The sequence below is a fragment of the Globicephala melas genome, chromosome 5 (assembly GCF_963455315.2).
Source record: "Globicephala melas chromosome 5, mGloMel1.2, whole genome shotgun sequence".
Taxonomy (NCBI): domain Eukaryota; kingdom Metazoa; phylum Chordata; class Mammalia; order Artiodactyla; family Delphinidae; genus Globicephala; species Globicephala melas.
The window spans coordinates 38,283,739-38,303,161 of NC_083318.1; the positions used below are offsets into that span (position 1 = coordinate 38,283,739).

Consider the following 19,423-nt stretch of genomic DNA (forward strand, 5'->3'; position numbering starts at 1 on the left):
GATTGTGAACCTTATTTAAACACTAGACTTAAAACACCTTGCTTTTGAAGAGGACTTACTAATGTGGGACAATGTTTATAATATAAAGCAGTATTATTGAATGAAAAACTGAAAACAACATAAGTTTTAAAAGTAGGCTTCCTGGGATTTCAAAATATTACACAAAGATATAGAACAATGACAAGGAATCGGTAACAAAATAGTGGTTATTTCTGGGTGCTAATAGGGTAATTGGTGATTTTCATTTTCTTCTTGGTACTTTGGTATATTTTCTGAAATTTCTATGGGAACTAGGAATCATTTTAACAGTGAACAAAGTGAGTTTAGTGTTATACCGTCTCAGTATGTTTCAAAGTTGGGGGCTCTGGCTCCCCCATCAGTCCCCAATCCGGGATGTCAGAGGGCGTCCTCCTCTTGAGTTCCCAAAGGAGCCTGGCCAGCGAGGGCGCTTGCTTACTGGAAAGGCCTAGAAGCGATCACTCTAGTGGTCTCTTCCAGAACACTCAGAACCGCAGCACCACGGTTCTTATCTGTTCTGTCCAGAATGATGGAGAGATACTGGAAACCAAGCCCAGGACTCCCGTAACTAGCCCTGAGGGCATAATGGGCAGTGGGCTGGTCTGGTCAGTCTACTCTAACTCCACCGATATGCTCCAAGGAATGAGGCTTTACGTAGTTTAATTGATTGCTAAGGAAGCTGCGAGTTTGGTTGCAGAGACCGTTAATGCAGAATAGATTGCTAATTTCAGAAGCAATTTAGAATCGGGACAGCCAGACTCCATAGCATTTGTGGAGTTTTCCCATCACTTTCAACATAATACTAAACTGCTTTGCTTAATGTACGGCTAATGTTCTTTGAGGGCAGGGACTAGATCTTATTCATCTTTATAATGGAGGTGCCTAGCTCAGTGCCCAGTGCAGTGTATACTATTCAGTAAATGCTTTTGACCCAACTGATACATTTAAAGGGAAATGCATGTGCAAATGCTCGTACTGTGTGTGTGTACCCATACATGTGTGCATGTGTATAAATACATAAATCTATTTCTATATCATCCTTTCATTTGTGTTTATTCATTCCTTCTCTGTAAAAGTGCCCAATGGGAGAGAGTAAGGAATTAGCCATAGTTAAAAAGGCCATTTAGAATTTCACTTTATAAAATCAGAATTCTAGGTTATAGAATTGTCAGACATCTTAGACAAGCATTTTGCAAGGCTAACTGCAGGTTAGACTTAGTTGTGCATTAAAAGAATGGCCCACTGTCCAGGTATTCTGACTTCTTTGATCTGGGAAAGTCACTGAAATTGCTGTTGTTTAGAGGTTCCTTGATGATTCTAATGTTCAGTCAGATTTAAAATCTACTGCCTTGAATTAACTGGGTTAATGATTTTCACAGAGGAAGGATTGCTCCCCCCAAGATATAGCAAAACAAAAACTTGTGTGTATGTATGGTGTGTGTATTTGTGTATGTGTGCTTGTGTGTGTGTGTGTGAGTGTGTGTGTGTGTCTGTGGAGGGGGAGGGAAGCAAATTTCCAATTTACGCCCATGCAACATCTCATACGTGACTGCCTTCTCTGAGTCATATCTTGACGAATATTGGAGATACTTCGACAGTGTGCCAGGATGGAGACAGCTCTGGGAACCATTGCTCTACAGTCAGATGCTTCTCAAACTTTAATGTGGCTATTAATCAACTGGGGATCTTGTGAAAGTACAGACTTGGAATCAGCATCCTTAGAGGAGAAAACTACTGTTCATGAAATTATGATGATTTGGTCTGTTTTCTGGTCTATGTATTGGCAGCTTCATATCTGACATGACTCTAAAGCTGAACTCATAAAACTACCCTTTGGGAAGCTTGATGAGAGCAATTGCCAAGGGACCACAGTCTGGGTGAAAAACAAATCTACCTAGAGTCACGAAAGCGGGATGCCTCTTCTTTATGAAGGAGACAGCTGGCACAGGGTGGAATCACAGAGAGAAACAGAAGCAAGGACTGAAAGGCAGGGATTCATGACCTCAAAGCCAGATGGGAACCTGTAGCAAATATTGCCTAGATTGTCAAAGTAACCCCACTTTGCCCCCAAAGAGGGGTATGAGTCTGATGCTTGGGCTGCTGCTTCTGTTGTCACCCTGGAAAACAAGCACGTGCCTAGGGCCCACCTGTGACACCCAGGCATCACCTGGTTACCCTGGGCCACCCCCAGATTTCCTCTAGGACCGGGGATCCACCCAGAAGCCAGGCTGTCCTCCTCTCCAGGCCAGATCCTACTTCCCAGAGGGAGGGTTAATATCCAGGGTATCAGGTACCTTCCTGAATATTGTACAGCTATAAAATGACAGGGAAAAGCAAGGGATTGACACTAGGTCTGCCTGCCTCTGAAACTCGTGTTTCTCACACGACTGCTCATTTCACGCAGAGGAGAAAAACAGTGCTACCTTTCCAATTGGCAAATAAAGCAAAGACATAGATGAGTAGATCAATTTTAAAATTAGTGTACCCAACTTTCTCCATTGAAAGGTCCTTTGTTTTCATCATAAGTACCTCTTACAACTTGGAGGCCAGCTATCTTTTTACTATACTCATAAACGTCTGGAATGGGATGAAAGTTTTGCTGATTCAGCTACACACTTAGACATCCTAAACCGACCACATTGCCCCCTCTGGGTGTTCCACAAAGAGAAAGTTGGATTCCGGGCTCTCTGCTGCAGGAATAAGTGTGCAAACTGCTCTTCTGTTAGTTCTCATTCCACACCCTGGTGGGAGGTGACGGATGGCATTTCTGGGTGCCCTCCTGGCATCCTGGTCCTGTTTATCTAGTCTCTGCCTAATCCCACATCCCCAGCTGGGCTGGGGGAGAACAAGGGACCTGCCTGCAAAAAATCGCTGTTAGTGGGACAGCTATTCACTAGACACACATCCTCAAGCCTGGCCTTCCCACGGGGGTACATTGCATCCTTAGTGCTCTTCCAGCAGCTGACTCCGTTCCCCACTACGAGATGGGAGATTCGTGCTCAGGGCAACATCGCGGTACTTACTGCTTGTTCATCTTTCTTGGCACCCAGCAAATGAGAGGGAACTTCAACTCAGCCTGTGGAAACAAAAGCGAGCTCATTACTGGGCCTTACCCATCATGTTTTAAATCTAGTGAACATGCTTCTGTTGCTTCCTGTTAAAATGTGATACAGGTGCCAGCTTAGAGGAAACGACAGAAAGAGAATCAATCCAGGTCGATAATTGGTTTATTTTGGGAATGGGTGGGTGAGGGGACTTCTTCCCTGACATGCTGTCCTCTTTCTGTCAGCATTCATCCCATCTGCCTCAGGGAGCTGAGCAAACCTATCCTGAGCGAGCCTGGTTTTCCCTGGCTTGCAATTGTGTGCTTCCCCTGGGCACCCAAGGCGTGTTAGCCCAGGCTCTGCTCTGGGGAGTCCATGTACGTGTAGCAGAAGGAATGCTTTTCTTTTCAAAGTGTGACTTTGCCATGAAATATTTATTGGAAGTTACATTTATATACCGCTTCACATAGGACACAACATTTTATTTGTGGTTTGTATTCACTTGCGTAGGAGAGATGATTAGCCCCATTTACCATATAAATTAGCAGCAGAGACCCTGGGAGTATTCAATAAGGGCTTTACATCAATAATCACATTTAATCTACACAGAGAAGCTAGGAGTTATAAAGGATATTACCCATGGGATCAGTTGAGGCCCCAGCAGGAAACAGATGCCACCCTCAAATTGGGTCATATGAGAATAGTTTAATAAAAAGACCGAAGAACCTAGGGGTAAGACGGGAATAAAGACACAGACCTACTAGAGAATGGACTTGAGGATGTGGGGAGGGGGAAGGGTAAGCTGTGACAAAGTGAGAGAGTGGCATGGACATATATACACTACCAAACCTAAAATAGATGGCTAGGGCTTCCCTGGTGGCACAGTGGTTGAGAGTCCGCCTGCTGATGCAGGGGACATGGGTTTGGGCCCCGGTCCAGGAAGATCCCACATGCCACAGAGCGGCTGGGCCCGTGAGCCATGGCCGCTGAGCCTGCGCATCCAGAGCCTGTGCTCTGCAACAGGAGAGGCCACAACAGTGAGAGGCCCGCGTGTCGCAAAAAAAAAAAAAAAAAGATGGCTAGTGGGAAGCAGCCGCATAGCACAGGGAGATCAGCTCGGTGCTTTGTGACCACCTAGAGTGGTGGGATAGGGAGGGAGCGAGGGAGACGCATGAAGGTAGAGATATGGGGATATATGTATATGTATAGCTGATTCACTTTGTTATAAAGCAGAAACTAACACACCATTGTAAAGCAATTATACTCCAGTAAAGATGTAAAAAGAAAAAAAAAAAACAATGTGGGCAGAGTGTAGGGAATCCACGAAGGACAGTGAAGGACCTGAGGGGCCTGTTACCATATCTGAACCTGGAGGCGTCTGGGGAGCCAGTGGTCATGTGAACCCAGAAACAGGGCTGGTGGGAAAAGAACTGTCGCTTCTAATTGAGGGACCCGCAGGGAGGGGGCTCTGGAGGGCAGAATAAAGATATGCATCTCAGGCTCCTCCTGCCCTGAATAATCTTGCTGCTGCCGTTTCCCATTGGCCAAACTCAACAGGAAGCCAAGGGTGCGGAGCCATTGGCATGGTTTCTATCCATCAGCCTCCTGGGGCTCTCAGCTGAGTGTCCTGGAGTGTGGATCTCACTGTTAAAGAGAATGAGGCTCCTGGAGGTTAAATTATGTGCCCAAGATCACCCATCTGCAATAAAAGCCCAGATCCATAGGACTCACACATTCCATTTCTTAGCCAGTCACCATACTGCCCATTGAGTTGAGGCACTCCTAGATCATTCTGCCACCCATGTGTCCATCCATTCATCCTTTCATCTCTCCAATCGCCATTGACTGAAAACTAACTTTGTTCAAATATTGTGCCCAATAAGAAACATCCCTTTCCCTCCAATCATGCCTAAAACTCAGTTTAAGGTAGATTCTGCATCCCCCATGATGGTTGTTATCAAAGTGCTTTATAAAATATGCAGATAAAACAAAACAAAATGAATCCTAGCTCTGCCTTGGACAGCCAGGGGAATCTTCATGAAGGAGATCACACTTAAGCTGGATCTTGCAGAATATGTCAGCATCTTCTTGGCTTAGAATTAGGGAAGGTGTTTTGGGCCAATGGGGCACCATTTGCAAAGATGTGAAGATGTTAGAATACATAGTGTGATATAGAGGCTTTGCACAGCTTGGTGGGACCACAGAGGCCAGCAGCTTGGATGTTGATAGCATGTGGAAAAAAGCTTAGGAAGGTCCACTGGGTTTTTAAAAAATATCTATCTATTTATTTATTTAGGCTGCACTGGGTCTTAGCTGTGGCATGCGGGATCTTCATTGTGGCATGTTTTTAGTTGTGGCATGTGGGATCTTTAGTTGTGGCATGTGGAACCTGGTTCCCCAACCAGGGATTGACACAGTCCCCCTGCATTGGGAGCAAGGAGTCTTACCCACCCGACCACCAGGGAAGTCCTGGTCCCTTGGATTTTGATTGTCAAGGACCATGTATGACAAAGGATGGGATTTGGACTTGAGCCGTAGGATCTTGGACCAGTAACTGCAGGAAAGTTACTAGAGAACTGGGACTAAGCTCCAGGTCCTCAGATACCCTGTGTTCTACCCCACAGCATCTCTCACCATGTGCTTCTAGGTCAATGAATGACACAGGGAAAGGGGAGGCTGCTGTTAGGTACTCATTCACTGACCATTCTGTATGGATAGGGTGTGGAGTTATTTAGTTCGTGGCCTCTTTGTAAGTTGTCTTGTCCATGGGGGTGGGGAAGAGGACTTCATCAATGTAATACAAACAATGGACATCAAATACTGGAAGAGTCCTGGACTGAAAGTTGAGGGACTCTTTTCGGTTCCAGTGCTGTCATTAACCAGCACTGGACCTTGTAGGAGCAGCTGGCATCTCCTCATTTATAAATGGTAATGTCCATATGATCCTTTTCTGGTATTATTTTAAGTGTGAAATAAGCTGGTACCTCTGAAAATACCTTACAAACTATAACATTATGGAAATACAGATATGCAATTCCTTGCATAACAAAGTTTGCAAGTCGTTTTAACATTGGTCATGTTATATTTGGGTATCTCGGGTTATTGACATTGATTTGTGGATATTACTGTTTAGAGGAATGAGATGACTTGATTATAGTCATACAGGTCAATTTGCAACCCCTTCCCGGCTTTGGGAGCATTTATGACTTTAAATGTCTTACATATATAGTCTCTTCATTCCTTTCAGTGCATTGACCAGCAGGGCTAAAGTTGTGTTGAAATGAGATAAAATAAGTAGATCTTTATAGAGGGCTCCCCATGTGCCTGGTTCTTGGCTAGCGCTTATGTACAGAGTGAAGGAATCGCAAGGTACAGGACAGTTTCCTCGAAGGCTTGCTGCCTTGGATCAGTAAGCAGTACTGGCCACGGGGAGGTGGCCGGGGAAGCTGCTTTCCAACCCTGCTCTGGCCATCCACGGTGTAGCCTTGAACAAAGCATTTGGAGTGTTCTGGGCCTCATTTTTTTTTCATCTGAATAATGAACAGGTTGGACCCAATAGGTTTCTTCCAGCTCAAAGATTCCTCAAAAAAGTTCCATTTAAAAACTACAATCCCTCCCTACTTGGTGATAGAAAATGGCTTTAAAAAGTTGGAAGTAGGTTATTATGTTTCTCACATTTTATTGGCTTCTTTAATAGAGCTCCTTGCAGAGCAAAATTGCAGAAAGACTTTGACAAAGTGTGAACACCTAGGGCATCAGCGATGGTCAGGGAAGACGCTGGGGAAGGAATTCTTAGCTTTTGCTTTATATCTAAACCTTTGTAAATTATTCAATCTGCAACATCAGTGTTTATTAGGTTTGTATTTTAAAATCTTAATAAAAGTTCAAAGGAGATATTTTACTAGCAGCTTTTGAGAGATGTGAGCAATCTATTGTACAAAAATAATTTTAAAATGTCATGAAGAGAGTCCAAATTTGCTGGCATTTGAAAAGCAAAATTTGGGGACTTAGTGACCCATATCAGAAGATGAGTCAGCCAAATGGTGTCATCAGCACGACAGAATGGGTAGCACTCCACAAGGTGAAGAGCTCTTTGCTCTACTCAGAATGTCTAAGTCCTGTCTGAGAATGCGACGGTCTTATCTGATCTTAGTTACTTTGTAAAGGATGTGGTGAGAATGGGATGTGGTGAGTCAGACAGAATTTCATGCCCATAGGTTTTACAAACGTAACATATTACAGAAAAGATAAGACCCGTCCCTTCCTGACATGCGTATTTAAAAAAAACAAATGGAATGAACATTGAACACCGACTATGTGTCCTCAGCTTCTATCACAGTAACCTGATATGATCTGTATTATCATCCTTATTTTATACAAAACCAAACTGAACATTCACAGGTGGTAGGTAGCCTGCTCTACAAGTTGGTACTGCAAACCATTGGTCTTGAAATGTTTTAGTTACATGTTGAGATGCCTATCTACCTGCTCTGAGCCTCAGTTTGCTTATCTTTAAAATGGGTGTAACCCAGCAGCCATCTGTAGGGCTCTTGTTAGGATTACATGAGAACATAAGGTATCTAAGACATAGAGAAATGGTGATTCACATTAACTTAAACTTTTAAGCTTAATTAAATGCCGTATATCACTTTTGGGTTTTAGTCTCCAGAAATGAGAAGTGCTTACCTGTAGTTCATGACCACCAGGTGAGGGAAGCATGGATCCTCATACTTATCAGAATGACCTGGGAAACTTTAAAAAATATTGATGGCTCCAAAAGTTTGAGTCAGTTCTTCTGGGCTAGAGCTCAGGTATTGGTATTTTAAAAATGCCTCAGGTATTTTAATGGGCAGTGAGGCAGAGGAAGTGGATATAAGAACATCAGGCCACTCATTTCCGTCTGCACTCACCACTCACCGACACTTCTTACCCTTATGGAAAATACCAGATAACCACACTTCCATTCTCCTTGCAGTCCTAAGCTCATCCTAAATGGAAATACAGGAACTGCCACCGCTCATCAAGAATCCTCCATACATTTAGAGCTATTTCTGAGTTAATTTTCAGTGAAATGTTGAAAGGAAATCTACCACATCCCAAAATTTATGACACAGGTGAGAGTGGGAAAAGCCACCAGACAGCAATTTCTCAAATGTCTCAAAGACAGCAATCAAAGCTTCAAGTAACCCTGACCCCTACTTGGGGCATGATAATGGGAGGTAGGGGGAAGGACTTCCAGGCTGAGGAGTCCCCCAGGCCTGCAGGTCTTTCTCCAGGAAGCTTCAGGATCTAGAGATGATCTGAGATAAAAGAGCATCATTAGATGCCTGCCTTTCTTGCCTTCACTCAGGGACTTCGAGAGGCTGTGGTGCCCCAGAAATGGGGAAATCTCATTGTGTTTTGCACATTCATTTTCTATAGGAACAGAGGCATTGATTTCAGGTTCTCTTCCTAGTTAGCCACAGAAATAAAGCCAAAGCACAGCTCTTGCTGCCAAAGGGAAGTGACGCTCAGGTGCCATCGGTCAGTCACAGCAGGGCACTTATTACAAATGATACTAACATGTCCAGAGTTGGCTCTGCCCTGGGGATGCTGCCTGCATCCTGCCTGCACCAAGAAACCACACCGTGCCTGCAAGGTCCCACGGTAAGGAAGCGACTGGGTAAGAAGAGACCCTGGGCCCTCGAGGAGTCCACGTAAGGAGGCCACCTTTTTTCATAATGCCTGTTCACTTCTCCAACAAGGGAAAATACTGACTGCGTTAAAAGGTAGAAGCCAATGCAGATCTAATCATAAATACCAAGCTGAGTGCTAAAATTGCTTGAATGTACACCAGGCTTCAAAGCCTAAGCAGAAGAGCTGGAATATGCTCATGATTAATTTTGCCATAGAAATCTATGGTTTGATTTCAAGAATAGAGTTCCCATGGGGTTTATAGGCCCCTAGGCTTCTGGGGCTCCTTGGAGGTCCAAAATGAACCCCAGTTTGAGAAACACAGTTCCATCCTATGTTGCCTCCCTATAAGGCTCTTTCACCCCCCTCAAGGTATAAAGAGGGTCATGTCAAAGACAGGTGCACAACATGGCTGAGGTCCTGAGAGTAAAGGAGTTCCTGCCCTAATCATCCATTTTGGCCAAATCATCCCACCATTTTGGAGATGATGATCCCAATAATTAGCTCACTTTGTAGGTTGAAAAGCATTTGGTAAAGGCCATGGATTTGATGGTTAAAACACATCAATATTTCAGAAAACTGAAATAAAGGAAACAGGATTCTACAGACTGGGAGCATGCTTAAGACCTCCAAAGAATGTACATTAAATATGGGCATTAAAACAGAATGGCCGTTTCTGAGCCCATAACCCACCTGGGGTCTCAGTGGATGTGTTAGGAAGGAAAGACTTTTTTAAATAAATAAATTGGATTTTGGGGAGGATCTTAATCCAAAAATAATTAATACCCCTATGGTATCATAAACAGTTTAAACAATTGGAAACAAGTAAAGCAAAAATCATATTTCCTTGTTATCCTGGAGAACTGTTCTCCACAGGGACTTCACCCATGCTACCAAACTGAGCTTGCAAAGAGACATTTTTATCATAAATATTTCTGCTGCATTTCAACCTGATCTGAAATTAATATTTCATGAGGGGAAAACAATGCTTTTTATAGTAAGGACATTTTTTTTTTGCTCTCAAACATTTCTCACTTATTCCTCGAAGATGAAGCCTATAAAAATACTGGCCTCTGTTTATTGCAAAGTTTAAGAAACATCATTCTAATAATGACAATGTACCTAAATAAATATAGGAAATGACCAGAAGCAAACTAAGAATTGCTGAAGAAGATATTAGAATCAGTCATAAAGCCAAGACGTAGCTGTGCAGCTAAACCTGGGTCAAGGCTGGAGGAGAGGGTCTAAATTAAGGGTTGATGCTTTTTCCCATTAAAACAAGAAAACAAGAAAAGAAATTAATATAAAATACATGCAACATACATCTGATTCCCTGCACAATCACAACTAACATATGAACAGTGGTGGTTGTCATTTGGAGTTGAGGGAGGGTGTGAAATGTGTATATTTTGGGAAGAGGGCCAGGAAGTGTGTGTGTGTGAGTGCACACGCACGCCTGGTGCACGAATTTTGAGCAAACATGTTGAAACCAAGATTTCTCAGATGCAGATATTTATTAATTTGGTCACAACTGTATGTAATTTTCCTCTATTTTCTTATCACAAATTAGAAAGTTACATTTTAGAGATACTCATACTTACAGAAAGATATATGCTGATTGGATTTCTAATTCTATACCCTGGTCAGACCAATCAGCTAAATTTAATTAAATATAACATTTAATTTTATTGCATTTCCAATGAATGGAGGCATTTGAAGTCAAATGGATTGTTATTATAGATTTTTCTTGAGGGATATGGGAGATTTCTTTCCTAGTTTTTCTGCTATTAAGTATGGGCATATATTAAGGAAAAGATTTTGCAACTGTCTTGGTAACAAGTAACTTCCCTTAAATATCTCAAGGCATTTTCATGTGCATCCATTTTTTATTTTAAATGATTTTGAAAACACCCTTAATGAACTGATGCAATCTATCGTTTCGGAATTTATCACTCTTGGTGCTTTTGTTTTCAAAAGCCATCTCCTTTTCTCTTCTGCAGAAAGGGTTGCCTTCTTTCAGTAGTAAGATTTTTTTCTTTTCCATCTCCCCCCTATGTTGTAGTAAATAGCTTCTTTCTTTATCATCTCTTTTCCTCATTCACTCATTTTGCTTTCACGTATGCCTTTCTTCCCTCTGTCCTCCCTTCCTTCTTCCTTAATTTCCTCTTCCTTTCTCCCCATCCTTTCTCTTTCTGCTCTCTTATCATTAAAGTTATTTAACTGTTCAATAAAATAAAGCTGTAGGAAAATAAAATGTAGATTACCAAGAGCCTAGTTTGATGTTTTCTTATTTTTTTTCAAAGTTTAACTGTTTACCTTGCCCCTTTTTTCATTTAGCTCTCATAAATGATGCTAGAAGCATGCTGATTAGGGGCAGGTACTGCCAGGCCTAGATTAATCAGAATATCCCCAACTGTGATGAATTCTCCATTGATTGATTAATGCATTAGGGCAGAACTGAAGGCAAATTTTAGAGAAAAGAAAGATTTAAGAAAATAAACTGAGATTCAGGGATGGATCTATCTATTTATCTATCAATCACAACTTACAGGCCAGCCTACTTCCCATGAACATCTCAAGTCCAATGGTGAAAGCACCGTCTTTCTTTAAGCAGTCATTTACAAGACACCTGCTGTATGCTAACCATTTCTGAGGAACTGTTTCACCATAAGAAGGACTTCAAAGAAGTTTGAGGGAAACTTAAAAATCCAAAGAAGAGGCATGAAAAGCCAGGACTAAGAGTAATATAATTTAATAATAATAATGATGATGATGATGATGGTGATGACACCATTTACTGAATGCCAGAACCCTATGTAGGACATCCTGTTTAATTTATATTCCATTGTAAGGCAACAATCCAAGTGACCCAGATTTTTCAATATTGAACAATTCTGTCATTTTTTTCAGGGAGAGTCCTCTTGAGCCAAATCTGTTCAGCGAACAAATGCACAATATGGATTAAGATGAGATCATCACTTACTTTGTAACTTCAATGCATTTAGAACCTAACTTCTGAGTTGAACTTCCTCCATGTAATTAATGCTTTCTTTGTCCCTTCTTCTATTCAGGATCACTCCCCTAGCCAGATGTGAGGCAGGTCTCTAAGCCCAGGTACGTTGAGCTGTACAGTGAATTGTACAACTTGAGCCTCATTTTTTTCTAATCAGAAAAGTGGGGATATAAATCCTCATGTTCCTTTGCTCAAAGGATGATTCTGAAGACCAAATGAGATCATGGAAGTGAAAGTATTTTGTAAATTATAAACTGTTAGACAAGTCTAGTTCAACAGATAGTTATTGAGTAAATTCTATGCATCAGTACCATGAAGGATGCAGGATATGTAATTGGCAAGGAAAGTATTCTAAAGGAATTTCTACCATTTTTTCATGAAATCTTTGTGTTTTTCAGAAGAGTAATACATTTCGAGAGTTGGAAGATACTACCAAGGCTTTGATAAATGGCTGATTAAAATAAATGCAAAAATGATGAGATTAACTTTCTGTAGAAATCACCTCAAAATAGGACTTCTTTAGATCAAAATCCTTAAGAAGAGACAAACTCCCAAAGATTCTAATGACGGTTCATCTGAATATAAAATAAACTCATGATAACTGTGCTAAAAGTGATTAATATAGCCACCATCATTTACTTTGCACTTAATAATTGCTAGACACTATAATATGCACTATATTGTTTACATACTGCATCTCACTTATCACCACAAATTCAGAAGGTAGGTATTGCAATTCCAGTTTATAAATGATAACCTAAAGTTCTGAGAAGTTAAATAACTTGTCTAAAATCATCCTGCCAGCAAGTAACAGTCTGAATTCAAACCCAGGTTATCTATTTTTCAAAGGATGGGTGTGGTGGTTTAGTAGAGAGAGCTTGGGAACAGAAGTAGGAGTTTGGGATAAGGAGAGTGTGGAGGTGTTCTCTGGGAAGTACCAGAGAGATGGAGCTGCTCAGGAGCTCCCTGGACTTGCCCAGGAGTAAGAGTGTCCTGCTCTGTGAATATTCATAAGCAGACTGGCTCCCAGGTGCCTATCAAGGCATCAGATCATCAGTAGCTGGGCAAATCCAGCTATTGCACTGACAACTCTGACTTGGCTCTCAACTTCTGACAGGCATTTGATATCCTCTGTAGATTTGCCTCCTGGGAGGAAATTTACAACTAAAATATACTTTATTTTATTTTTTATTGAAGTATAGTTGTTTTACAATGTCTTATTAGTTATCTATTTTATATACAGTAAAATAGATAACTAACAAGGACCTACTGTATAGCACAGGGAACTGTACTAATAATAATCTATAAGGGAAAAGAATCTGAAAAAGAATATATATACATATATATGTATATATGTGTGTGTGTATGTATGCATATGTGTGTATATATAGTAGGTCCTTATTAGTTACCTATTTCATATGCAGTAGTGTGTATATGTTAATCCCAACCTCCTAATTTATCTCTCCCCCCTTTCCTTTTTGGTAACCATGTTTAATTTCTATGTCTGTGAGTCTCTTTCTGTTTTGTAAATTATTTCATTTGTATCTTTTTTTTTATATCCCACATATAAGTGACATCATATGATATTTGGCTTTCTCTGTCTCGCTTACTTCACTTAGTATGGTAATCTCTAGGTCCATCCATGTTTCTGCAAATGGGCTTATTTCAATCATTTTTATGGCTGAGTAATATTCCATTATATATACACACACACACACACACACACACACACACACACACATACACACACCACATCTTTATCCATTTATGTGTCAATGGACATTTAGGTTGCTTCCTTTAACACTTGAATGAAGTCACAGAACATGGATGTATACACCAGAATACCAGAGTGAGACAATGTCCTGAAGTCCCATGAACTCTGAGTTCCCTGCATAAAATTAGTCTTCTGAATCTGCAAAGTTGATGATGAAATGCAGATCCTTGGGGACTCCACAAAAGCTCGACACTCTCAGAGGCTGGGCTTGGGCTACTAGCCATGCTTCATCTCTATCTCATGCTAAATTCAACAGCGAAGACACCACAATTAAGGGCTGTGCCCTCATGCACATGGATATTGAACTTCCATGTTATGTCCAGACCTTTTGGTTCATCGTAGTTTGTAGGGCAAACAGCTATGCACAGAGCCATTTAAACATGGTAGAATTCCAATTCCCATGCTTAGGTGTTTGGGAAACAATGTTTCAGTTAGCATCACCAGTGAAATACAAAAAACAAAACTCACATACATATTTTACTATTGCTTATGGTATGTCTGGGAGTCCTAAAATGCTTTTGGTTAGTTGAAAGGAAAGTGATGCTGTGATCATGATTCTGAATACATCCAGCAGGGCATTGATGACGTTCAGTGCAAAGAGCAGGGGCTTGGGATTTCCATAGACCTGGCTTCTCATTCTGGTGTGAAATCGACAATGTATGGAGTTTCTCTGAACCTTGGTATCCTGTTTTATAGAGTAAGAATAAGTATATCTACTAAAAAATGAGAAAGAGTGAGTATGCACCGTCCAGTGCATAGCAGGCACTCAAATGGTCATTGCTATTTGGAGGGCATGATTAAAATTAAGTTGAATAAACATGGTGATGATTCCCAAAGTATCCTGTCCACAAAAGTAACAAAAAGAAACAAAAATCACAAAAAATTTCTATGATCGCTGTTTCCCACAAGTCTGTTTTTCATGATTATTTTTCTTTACTAAGCTACTCATATCTAACCTTTATAACCTGATGTTTCTCAGTCTTATTGATAACTTACTTCCCCAAATCACTATAAATTATGTTTAATCTGTTAAAAATCTTAAATATAATTAGATTCAATTAATTATCTCTGTTTAGTAATTCACCCCTTTTGACCATTCTCTCTTTCTCATGCTAGGACGGGTAGGCACAGCTTGGAGCAACTGTACAGAGCTCAGGTCTTGGTGGACCTTGGCAACTACGTGCGAAGGTGAATCTCACTGCTTTATGTGATGGTATTCATGAAAAGATACTGCCAGATCTAGCTCAGCTACTTGCTGTGACCTTGGCAACAACACTGTACAGCTGCCATTTACCCATTTCCTGAATGTTTCCTCTGTGTCAGACACAATATATACATTCACTTTCATCCTCATAGCAATCCATAGCGTGTATTAATCCACCCAGTTTCAAACTACAAAATACCAACCAAAGCTAACCAAAGCTCAGAGAGGTTAAGCCACTTACCCCCAAACAATAATGAAGTCATACACCCCATTCATATTCACTTTTGACTGATCTCAAAGCCTCCTCTCCATATCACCATACTGTCCATCCTCATCAACTTTTTGAGCCTCAGTTTCAACATCTAATATTGCCCTGCCTACTTCATTAAGTTAAGATCATTAAATTAAAAAAAAGTGTCCAAACACTCTGTCAATTCTACAAGGCTATGTAACTGTGTTATATTACTATTCTCTAATGAGATTATTAAAATAAAATATTCATAAATTTATCTGTATTAATAAATTCCATGCTAATTGTGAGCATGTTTTAGGAAGAAGGCCAGAGCTGATGTAAGGTGAGGAAAGGAAAGTAATGGAGAAAAAGCCAACATTAATTGAACACTTACTAAGTATTAAATATATACCATATGTCATTTAATATAGATATTATATTATTGGGGCAAAAGAGTTGTCAATACAAGTGATATGATCTTGCTCCATTATGAAGATGCAGGAATTGAGGATTTCAGGGAATAAGGTAGCATATATGGTCAAGCTACAGAGTTTGGATCCTAATCAGTGTAGTCAGATGTTAAATCCTACTGTCTTTCCAAGACAACACCTGACTCATGGCAAAGTGAGCTAGAGATGGGGTCCTGGGTATAAAGCCAGGGGTGACCAGATGGTACAGAAAACCATAAGCTTTGGTTTTAGAATGGTTTTATTCATAGAATCATCTGAGAGGGCTCCTTGGAGAAAAGAAAAAATAATGTCACCACTAGAAGGGCTGGTGTCAAAGATGCCAGGAATGGACTCGAGGTGAACTCTGTGAAGCTGCAAAGGAACAGTGGCCACCGTTCATATTAGTGAGAACCAGGTGCAAATCAGTGTAGTTTTGAATTCTGTTACTGATATTAGTGATTGGACAACCTTGGACATTAACTTGGACCACTCAAGTTCTTCTTCTGTAAACAGGGAAAACAATATCTAAGTCTCAAGTTTGGGTATAAGGGTTAAATGAGCTCATGCCTATAGACTGGTTGGCAAGAGACATAGTTAAATAAACACCAGTTGCCCTTCTTGATTCTCTAGGGAAAGTTTTATCTTAAGTTTCTCAGAGGATTTCTGAAGCTTTGTCGTTTCTCTGCTGACCTCCAGTTCGCCTGACTTACAATTGATTTCCTGATTTTTGAAATGACTATTCCCTGTGGTTTGGGTGGCCCTTGGGAATCCAAAGGAACAACATCGTTGAGGGAGATAATTAGATAAGTAACATTGGTACATTGTAATAAAATCAGTTCTGATAAAGTTCAGCTACATCAGTATCTTTTAAAGTATAGATACTTGGATGACACTTATTCTCTTTTCTGTCTTATTCCAGCTTACTATTTGTTTGTTCTCTCTGAGAAGAAGAGGCATCTAGAAGAGATACCTCCTGGTACCCGTAGAGGGTAGGCATTTCACCCCAACTTCACTCTCTTGCTTGGGTTCCTCACCCCTGCAGAGGGAAAATGGTTAGTATGATTAAAAAGTCCACACTCCTCCAGACCAACACAGAAAGAAAATCATCTCAATTTAGAACATTTAAAAAATATACACCCACAGAGGCTCCAGGAGTTAACTTCTACTTTCAATGGCCCACTTTGGGTAGAGGCTGCCTTTCTAGATGGCTGTTGTAATGAAGGTCAGCCAAGAAAGCCAGCGACTAGCCTGGTCTTCAGATTTTTAGTAGCCAACAGTTAGGGGGTTCAAGCTCCAGGAAGGGAAGATTGAAAACGTTTCATCTTTCAATTTTTATGGGTCAGTATCTTGATTCCTTCTTCCAGCAGAGGAAGGAATCTTTAAAAACTGATTAAGGGAGCTGGCTTTTGTTATGTCCGTCAGATGCTTTATAGAAGGCCCAGCATTCCACGTTAGAAAAACCTTTTATTCTTGACATCAGCTCTTTCTTAATGATCCTCTATGACAGTGAGATGACCACTCAGACGAGGCTGGCCTACGTAGTTTACCTGAACAGCGTGGGGATCGCAAACAGCCTTGTGCTGAGATGTCCCTTGCGTCGGGGGTCCGTGGCAGCATCCCGGAGAAGTCCAGCAGCCGGTAATCCAAGAGGCGGGGGTTAAAATATTCTCAGTGGTAAGCAGTGTCCTTTAGCAGAAAGCTCCTCCTAGGTCCGTTTTACGTTTGGTTTCCTGTGAAATGCAGCCACAGAACTTGGGTGGTGTGACCTGTGTAAGGGAGGGACTTCCTCTTCTTGAGTTCAAGTGCAATGAACAAAACTACAGGAGGCTGAGGTCTCCCAACCCAAAGAGTGTCCTTAAAGACACACAATATCCTCATATGGCACTTTGACATTACCAGAACTTCCTGAAGCTTTGCTGAGCAACATGGAAGCATACGGGTTTTGTTTATCTTGTTTCACATACACATGAAACACTGATTATCTTGCGACTTGATGTTGCCAATGGCTTTCTGAGACCCCCCCACCCCCCACCACAAGTCACATGGACCAAATCCCTCATGTGTGATGGAGAAAACTTGGGATTTGGGATAAGAAATGCCTGTCTCTTCTTCTTGCTGTACTACACATCAGTTATGTGATCTTGAGCAAATTGCAGTTTATTTCTCAACTAGTGTCCCTACCTATAATTGAGGGATAGTAATATTTCTATTTTAGAGATATTCCAAGAAATGAACAAAATGATGTTCATTTGTTCAATAAATACAAGGAGCAAGGTTTGGGGCACATATTAGGTGCTCAGTATATTTTAATTTTGCTCCACCTTAATCCTGGTTCATTTAAACTGACAGCAAGTCCTTGTCAAGTGCCTGCTGTTCTCTTGGTTCTTGCCACGTGATACTCTAGTTTTATACAAATTACTGTTTTATATGAAATGATGTTGAACTCCAACATTATTTCAGATATACTCAAAGGCAGAAGTTTATATTTTCTTGGATATATAACTCTTATTTTGACTTATCATATATTCCTAAGGTAACACTAAAATAAGTACTCATTAAATGTTACTTATATGCCAGGTACTGTGCTGGGCGATGTACAGGCATTATTCTACTAAATCTTCCTGATAATTAGGTGAGGAAAATATGTTTAAATCCCTTTTGTAATTGTGAACGCTGAAGCCTAGAGAGATTCCATAATTTACCCACTTTATCAATTAGCTTTTGCTGCATAAGGGGTTTAAAGCAATAACCATTTTATTTAGTTCGCTATTGTGTGTGGTCAGTAATTTGGTCTGGGCCTGTGTTAGTTTCCTGGGGCTGTGATAACAAAGTTTCACAAGGTGGGTGACTAAAACAACGGAAATGTGTTGTCATGCAGCTTTGGAGGATAAAGTCTGAATCGAGGTGTTGGCAGCGTTGGTTCCTTCTGAGGGCCGTGAGGGAAGGATAAATGGCAGTCTTCAACTTTACACAGCATTTTCCCATGTCTGTGTCCACATTTTTCCTTTTCTTTTGGCTGCACCGGTGCAGAATATGTGATCTTAGTTCCTGGACCAGGGACGGAACCCGTGCCCCCTGCATTGGACGCACAGAGTCTTAACAGCTGCACCACTAGGGAAGGCTTACATTTTTCCTTCTTTTAAGCACACTAGTCACATGGAATTAGGGCTTTTCCTAATGACCTCATTTTAACTTGATTACCTCTTTAAGACCTTGTCTCCAGGTAAGGTCATATTCTGAGGCATTGGAGGTTAGGACGTTAATATATGAATTTTGGGGGGGGGGACACAAGTCAACCCCAGAGCAAATTTGATTTATAGTTTTGTTTGAGAAACTGATTTCTGATGAATAACCGTTCTATGTGAAAGGTTTAATTCTTAATTTACTTCCTCTCTCTAAAGCCAAGACAATGTGTTGGAGGAGAAAAAAAAAGAAAGATAGCAAAGTCTGACCTAACCTTACCACTTTCCTATTATTCTTGCTCTCGTTTTCTTTTGCAATTTTTTTGAATAAAACAAATTTAGGTGATAAATAAATTTGCAGGTCCTGGATAAGCATCCCGATATTGTGTGGTGTTGGGATTCTTCCTTTCAGTCAGTGGTGACTGCCAACCAAGTTCAGGCTCCTGTCACACAGCTGGTTTCAGGGTGGTGTCAAGCCTGGAGTGGCACTATGCCACTTACACAAACATGCCGGAAACACAGGAGGCTGTCCACCACCATCACGGTAGGTGTGTTATTTTATAACTCCTGGTTGAAGGTACTGTCTCCTGCAATGGATCAAAATCTCTGTATTTTTTACTAATTGTATGGGAGCTCCTGTGTCGAAACCTGGGTTAATTGGCTCCAGCACTTCTGATTTATTATAGCTTAGCACCTGTTTATGTGGGTGCCTTGGGCAGTCTGACTGCAGGCCCCTGAGAGGGGCTCACCTCAAGTTAATTGCCTTTCCCTTCAGGACACACCCTATGAGCCCCCAAGTAGCTGTGTTCACCCTTTTGCATCACTCTGGCATTT

At 41.0% G+C, this 19,423-nt stretch overlaps 1 protein-coding gene across 1 annotated transcript in view; it reads right to left on the reverse strand.

The window, feature by feature from the left end:
• CLNK (cytokine dependent hematopoietic cell linker) overlaps positions 1-17,015 on the reverse strand; it is a 179,857-nt gene extending 162,842 nt beyond the window's left edge. Inside the window, exons 1-2 of the mRNA XM_030864219.2 lie at positions 16,955-17,015; positions 3,042-3,094 (exon numbers count right to left, since the gene is read on the reverse strand). Of these exons, the coding sequence (XP_030720079.2) occupies positions 3,042-3,052 (11 nt within the window). The 5' untranslated portion in view covers positions 3,053-3,094; positions 16,955-17,015. The remainder of the gene's footprint in view (positions 1-3,041; positions 3,095-16,954) is intronic.
• Positions 17,016-19,423: the final 2,408 nt, after the last annotated feature.